Source organism: Heptranchias perlo, chromosome 4, assembly GCF_035084215.1.
Source record: "Heptranchias perlo isolate sHepPer1 chromosome 4, sHepPer1.hap1, whole genome shotgun sequence".
Taxonomy (NCBI): domain Eukaryota; kingdom Metazoa; phylum Chordata; class Chondrichthyes; order Hexanchiformes; family Hexanchidae; genus Heptranchias; species Heptranchias perlo.
The window spans coordinates 7,293,138-7,300,659 of record NC_090328.1 but is presented as its reverse complement, the minus strand read 5'-3'; the positions used below and the strand labels follow the sequence as shown (position 1 = coordinate 7,300,659).

Genomic DNA, 7,522 nt, shown 5'->3' with positions numbered 1-7,522 from the left:
TTCAGCCCATCGTGTCCGCGCCGGTAATCCAGAGATTACTACCTTTGCAGTCCTGCTTCTTAATCTCTTTCCTAACTCCTTAAAAATCTGCCTGCAGGACCTCATCAGTCCTTCGACCCATGTCGTTGGTACCGATATGGACCACGACCTGTGCCTGTTCACCCTCCCTCCCCAGAATACTCTGCAGCTGCTCAGTGACATCCTCAACCCTGGCACCAGGGAGGCAACATACCATCCTGGAATCACGTCTGCTGCCGCAGAAACGCCATTCTGTTCCCCTAACTATAGAATCCCCTGTGACTATTGCTCCCCTGACCTTTGGCTCTCATTGGCTGTAAAGCGCTTTGGGACATCCTGAGATCGTCAAAGGCGCTATATAAATGCAAGCCTTCCTTTCATTCATTCTATTGATGCAGGAGATCGCTAGTGTTCTGACGGATGTCCAACAGTAACTGGAGCTGGGAACACGTGAAGGGTTCTCTGCACAGGGCATGAATACTTTATAAGATGGAACAGGCAGTGTGTCTACACAATGCATTGCAATTGCTCCATCTGGTGGCTAACATTTATCCAGGGTATCATACTTGGTGGTAACGCTTCTATACTTCATATATTTTAAGATGCTTCTAAGCACCACTGTAGAACTTGTGCCTTACGCCCGTGTCAAGTCCGGGCCATTAATTCCAACTCAGATTTTTCTCCCCTCCCTCCCTTCACCCCTTGCTCAAGGTGAGGTATAGCCCTCTTGCAGGTTTGACTCATTTTTGCAGGGACACTGTTCCACATGTGGTGCTTGCTCTCCCATGTCACCCAAGTGACCACTCATCATGTGTCGAGCACGTCAAAACCAGGATAAAGACAATCTGAGCCAACTACACACGGTAGGAACCCGATAATGCCAAAGTAGTGTTCAATAAGTGAAAGGGAGGGAGAAATTATCCTGAAAAGGAGAGTGAACAGGGAGAAAATGCTGCAGGGACTAATTTTTTTTTTAATTTATTGGTTGCGGCTTCCCCCCCTTCCTATTTCCATAATTTGGTGTCCATCTCTCAAAACAAAAATACAACATTCTGATTGGCACAGAGATTATAGACACAGGACAGTATGGTTAGTTTAACACACAACATTAATAAAACACATTACTCTGCACAAAGATGGACAAACAATCAAATTAAACATTTCACCAATTACTCAAAATACTTTCATTGTAACATTTTGAAAACTAATTTCATCTTTATTTTTTTTTAAAAAGATATCTGGATTTCAACACATCAAATTTATGGGTTTCAGCACAAAGTTGCATTTCCCAAATGCCTGTCATCTCAGACCAGGAGCAGCCTTACGCACGAAGTGTGGTTATCGGAACTTTTGGTCAAAGATACGATGTTTGTGATGTCAGTTACACATAAAAGATTAAGAAAAAAAAAGGCAAGATATTCCCAAAACACAAGGGAAACCTGAAACCGTGCATAGAGTATTCCTGGCCCACTGCAAACATCAACTCCTGAAACCCAACCTTCAGCACATGTAAGGCTTTGAAAGATTTCCTGAGTAGGAGGAGAGTCGTCAAAAGCTCATGTTCTTCGTGCGACGTTCAACTGTTTTTTTTTCTCTCCCCGAAAGCCAGTTAATTTACTACACACGAACACAGTGGCATTTTCTACAGCCCACTCTGCAAGCTCAGCTGCATTATAAAAAGGTATCATCTGCTGTACGCCAGGAACCGGACCAAATGGGAGTCCTCGGTTACCAAGCGCGTTGATCGTTCAAAGGAGATTCGTAGATTGGCGGAGGCGGATTGGCTAAAAATAGGCTGCAAATCAACAACATGGAAGACCACTATCGCAGAGCAGTGTTCAGAATGAGCAAAAACTGACTGCCCCCCCACCCCAATGCAGTGGTAACCAGTCACTGATTCTGAGAGGGGAGGGGGTGGGGGTGGAAAAAGAGAGTAGAGACAGAAAAAAAAAGAGAAACACACATTTGAATTTAGTTAACTGGAATCTGCTGGTGGTTTGTTTTATTTCCTGCACTCCTCCCCCACCCCCCCTTCAAACTACAGCAAGACGATTGGATCAGTTGGTCAGCTGACGATGCGTGCATCCTGCAGACGCGTTTTGGGCTCCAATAGCCGGGGGGGGGGGCTGCCCGTTGCTGTGGGGAAAGCTGAAGAACGCGAGAGGATTCCGGGGTGGCCGACACTTCCATCAGGTAGAAAAAGTTCAGGAAGGTGCTCCCGCAGTCAAATGTAAATCGGATGGTACTGGCGTGTATTCAGTTTCTTTCTGCAGGTCGGACACGTGTGTGAATTTTTGAGAGAGTCCCGGATACACTGACTGCAGAAGATGTGACCACATTTAGTGGAGACAATAAGCCTCCCACTTTGGACAATCTGGGGAAGGACAAACAAAAATAATGTTTGCAAAGTCTTCCAACAATGTCAGCAATTATGCACTTTAGCTTTGAAACAACACCATGCGAAGAGGAACAGGCCATTTCGACCCTCTAGTCTGTTCCGCCATTCAATTAGATCAAGGCTGATATTTATCTCTTTCTGATTGACTCCCTAAACTATTCTATAGTAAAAAATAGTAAATTGGAATTCAGTTGAATAAATTACTTAAATACTGAAGTGCAATTCTTTTGTCCGCTATTTTAAGGGAGGCATTAACATATTTTAACAAAAACATTGACGGTTAAAATAGCAGGTGAAGGAACTGCGTTCAAACATGTGTACCCTAACGCAAACAAGCTTTCAATTCCTGGCGTCAAGGTTGGGGATTTAGAAATAACACTGAGACTTTAGGACAGTAAGATATTTTCTCTTGTGTATACACTCAATCACATCAAAAGTTAAAATACGTTTACACACACACTTACAGCATATCCATCAGCATCCTTTAGAAACTACAGCAAATTATTTGCATGTTTATATCTGCTGGGGTTTTTTTTTCTGAGCATCGAATCATAGAAAATAGGAGCAAGAGTAGGCCATTCGGCCCTTCGGGCCTGCTCCACCATTCAAAATGATCATGGCTGATCGTCTAATTCAGTACCCTCTTCCCACTTTTTCCCCATATCCCTTGATCCCTTTAGCATTAAGAAATATCTCTATCTCCTTCTTGAATATATTTAATGACTTGGCCTCCACTTCCTTCTGTGGTAGAGAATTCCACAGGTTCACCACCCTCTGAATGAAGAAATTTCTCCTCATCTCGGTTCTAAATGGCATACCCCATATCCTGAGACTGTGATCCCTGGTTCTGGACTCCCCAGCCATCGGGGACATCCTCCCTGCATCAAGTCTGTCTAGTCCTGTTAGTTTTATATGTTTCGATGAGATCACCTCTCATTCTTTTAAACTCTAGTGAATATAGGCCTAGTCGACCAAATCTCTCCTCATACGTCAGTCCTGCCATCCCAGGAATCAGTCTGGTAAACCTTCGTTGCACTCCCTCCATGGCAAGGACATCCTTCCTCAGATAAGGAGACCAAAACTGCACACAATATTCCAGATGTGGTCTCACCAAGGCCCTGTATAACTGCAGTAAGACATCCCTGTTCCTGTACTCAAATCCTCTTGCAATGAACGCCAACATACCATTCGCCTTCCTAACTGCTTGCTGCACCTGAACGCTCGCTTTCAGCAACTGGTGTACAAGGACACCCAGGTCTCGTTGCACCTCCCCTTTTCCCAATCTATCACCGTTCAGATAATAATCTGACTTTCTGTTTTTACAACCAAAGTGGATAACCTCACATTTATCCACGTTATACTGCATCTGTCATGTTCTTGCCCACTCACCCAACTTGTCTAAATCACATTGGAGCCTCGTTGCATCCTCCTCACAGCTCACATTCCACCCCAGCTTAGTGTCGTCAGCAAACTTGAAAATGTTACATTCCGTTCCCTCATCCAAATCATTGATATATATTGTGAATAGCTGGGGCCCAAGCACTGATCCCTGCGGTACCCCACTAGTCACTGCCTGCCACCTGGAAAAAGACCCGTTTATTCCTACTCTCTGTTTCCTGTCTGTCAACCAATTCTCAATCCATGCCAGTATGTTCCCCCCAATCCCATGTGCTTTAATTTTGCACACTAACCTCTTGTGTGGGACCTTATCAAAAGCCTTCTGAAAATCCAAATACACCACATCCACTGGTTCTCCCATATCTATTCTACTAGTTACATCCTTAAAAAACTCCAGTACATTTGTTAAGCATGATTTCCCTTTCATAAACTCATGCTGACTTTGTCCAATCCCGTTAACGCCTTCCAAGTGTTCTGATATCACATCTTTTATAATAGACTCTAGCATTTTCCCCATTACTGATGTTAGGCTAACTGGTCTGTAATTCCGTTTTTTCTCTCCTTCCTTTTTTAAATAGTGGGGTTACATTTGCCATCCTCTAATCTGTAGGAACTGTTCCAGAGTCTATAGAATTTTGGAAGATGATCACCAATGCATCCACTATTTCCAGGGCCACTTCCTTTAGTACTATGGGATGTAGATTATCAGGCCCTGGGGATTTGTCAGCCTTTAGCCCCATTAATTTCCCTAGCACTATTTTTTTTTACTAATACTGATTTCCTTCAGTTCCTCCCTCTCACTAGACCCTTGGTTCCCTAACATTTCTGGCAGGTTATTTGTGTCCTCCTTTGTGAAGAAAGAACCAAAGTATGTGTTTAATTGTTCTGCCATTTCTTTGTTCCCCATTATAATTTCCCCCATTTCTGACTGTAAGGGACCTACATTTGTCTTCACTAATCTTTTTCTCTTGACATATTTATAGAAGCTTTTACAGTCAGTTTTTATGTTCCCTGCTAGTTTACTCTCATAGCAGTATTTGAGCGATGAGGACATTAGAGGGAAACTGTCTGGGAGATGTTACTGCGCTATAAGGGGTGAAGGAGCACCCCGACTGACACAGATTCAGCTACCTCATGCACGTAACTTCTCTTACCAGTCTAATCTATGCTACCAGCACAGTTTAAAACAAAAATACTCAAAAATGTTAGTCTTAACAAAACAAAAGACTTGCATTTGTATAAAGAACAAACACTTGCATTTATATTGCACCTTTTCTCATCCTGAAGATGGCCCAAACCACTTTTAAACTAATAGATTTCTTCTGAAGTGTGGTGACTGTTCGGTAAGCCAATTTGCACGCATCAAGATTCCTCAGAACAACAGGACTGAATGACCAGTTCATCTGTTTTTGGTGTTGTTTGAGGGATTAATATCAGCCAGGACAGAGAGAACTCCCTCGCTCTTCTTCAAACAAGGCCATGGGATCTTTTACATCCAGTTGAACAGGTGGATGGGGCCTCAGTTTAACGTCTCACCCGAAAGGCGGCAGCTCTAACATTGGAGCACTCCCTCAGTACTCATCTGAATTGACAGCAGAGATTAAATGCTCAAATCCTGGAGTGGGATTTGAATCAACAGCCTTCGGACTCAGGCAAGATTAGTACCAACTGGGCCAATCTGACACATAGCACCTTGTTTCAGAGCAGCATGAGGGAGCATCGTTGGAGGTGCTGCCTTTCAGATGAGATGTTAAATGAGGCCCCATCTACCTATCGGGGTGGATGTAAATGATACCTTGGCACTGTTCAAAGAACAGCAGGGGAATCACTGACCAACTTTCATACCTCAACCAAAACACAGATTACTGATCATTTATCTCATGCACCATTTCTGAGACCTTACTGTGAGAAAATTGGCTGCTGTGATTGCTCACGCAACACTGACTACACTTCAAAAATAATTAATTGGCTTTGGAATGACCCGAGGACATGAAGGGCACTGTATAAATGAAAGTGCGTTATGTCTCATACCTCAAAATGCTTCACAGACAATGACATCGTGAAGTGCAGTGAATTGCGTTGGCAAATGTGGTAGCTATTTGGTGCACAGCAAGACTAATCTCAGCGGTGCCATCTTGAAGACATGTGCGATTTCATAACACTGTTAGCACGGGCGCGGTGGTAGCACTCTAGTTTCTAAGTCAGAAGATTATGGGTTCACGTCCCACTCCAGAGACTTGAGTACAAAACCTAGGCTAACACTAGTGCAGTACTGAGGGAGTGCTGCACTGTCGGAGGTGCCGTCTTTTGGGATGAAACATTAAACCGAGGCCACGTCTGCCCTCAGGTGGATGTACAAGATCCCATGGCACTACGAAGAGCAGTGGAGTTCTCACTGGTGTCCTGGGCAAATATTTATCCCTCAATCTCATGAGCCTAAGCGCTTACGGGGTTGGGGGCAATGTATTAGCGTGAATAGAGGATTGGTTAAAGTACAGAAAACAGAGGGTAGGGATAATTGGGTTGGCAGGCTGTGAATAGTGGGGTGCCGCAAAGGATTGGTGCTTGGGCCTCAGCTATTTACAATCTAGATTAGTGACTGAGATGAAGGGACCGAGTGTAATGTATCCAAGTTTGCTGACAATACAAAGCTAGGTGGGAAAGTAAGCTGTAAGGAGGACACAGAGTCTGCAAAGGGATATTGACAGATTAAGTGAGTGGGCAAGAAGGTGGCAGATGGAGTATAATGTGGGGAAATGTGAGGCTATTCACTTTGGTAGAAAGAATAGAAAAAGTGTATTTTTTTTTTAAATGGTGAGAAACTTAAATGTTGGTGTTGAGAGAGATTTGGGTGTCCTCGTACAAGTAACACAAAAAGTTAAAATGCAGGTACAGCAAGCAATTAGGAAAGCAAATGGCATGTTGGCCTTTATTGCAAGGGGGTTGGAGTACAAGAGTAGGAAAGTCTTACTACAATTGTACAGGGATTTGGTGAGACCTCATCTGGAGTACTGTGTAGAGTTTTGGTCTCCTTATCCAAGGAAGGATATACTTGCCTTAGAGGCAATGCAATGAAGGTTTACTGGATTAATTCCTGGGATGTGAGAGGGTTGTCCTTTGAAGACAGCTTGACTGGAATGGGCCTATACTCTCTGGAGTTTAGAAGAATGAGAGGTGATCTCATTGAAACATAAGATTCTGAGGGAGCTTGACAGGGTAGATGCTGAGAGATTGTTTCCCATGGCTAAATAGTCTAGAACTAGGGGGCATAGTTGCAGGATAAAGGGTTGGCCATTCAAGACTGAGATGAGGAGGAATTTCTTCACTCAGAGGGTTGTGAATCTTTGGAATTCTCTACCCCAGAGGGCTGTGGATGCTGAGTCATTGAATATATTCAAGGCTGAGATTCGTAGATTTTTGGACTCTTGGGGAATCAAGGGATATGGGGATCGGGCAGGAAAGTGGAGTTGAGGTCGAAGATCAGCCAAGATTTGATTGAATGGCGGAGCAGGTTCGAGGGGCTGTATGGCCTACTCCTGCTCCTATTTCTTATTTTCTTGAAACCAGCATCACTAAAACAGATTATGTGGCCCATTATCACATTGCTGTTTGTGGAAACTTGCTGTGCGTAAATTGGCTGTCACGATTCCTATATTACCGCAGTGACTAAAATTCAAATTCATTGGCTGTAAAGCGCTTTGGGACATC

General features: G+C 43.7%; 1 protein-coding gene across 4 annotated transcripts in view; it reads right to left on the bottom strand.

The window, feature by feature from the left end:
• Positions 1 to 1,200: 1,200 nt before the first annotated feature.
• Positions 1,201 to 7,522, bottom strand: part of LOC137320713 (E3 ubiquitin-protein ligase RNF4-like) — a 45,580-nt gene continuing 39,258 nt past the window's right edge. For all 4 annotated transcript variants that reach the window (XM_067982414.1, XM_067982415.1, XM_067982412.1 and 1 more), the window contains one exon: positions 1,201 to 2,392. In XM_067982414.1, the coding sequence (XP_067838515.1) occupies positions 2,243 to 2,392 (150 nt within the window). In that variant the 3' untranslated portion in view covers positions 1,201 to 2,242. The remainder of the gene's footprint in view (positions 2,393 to 7,522) is intronic.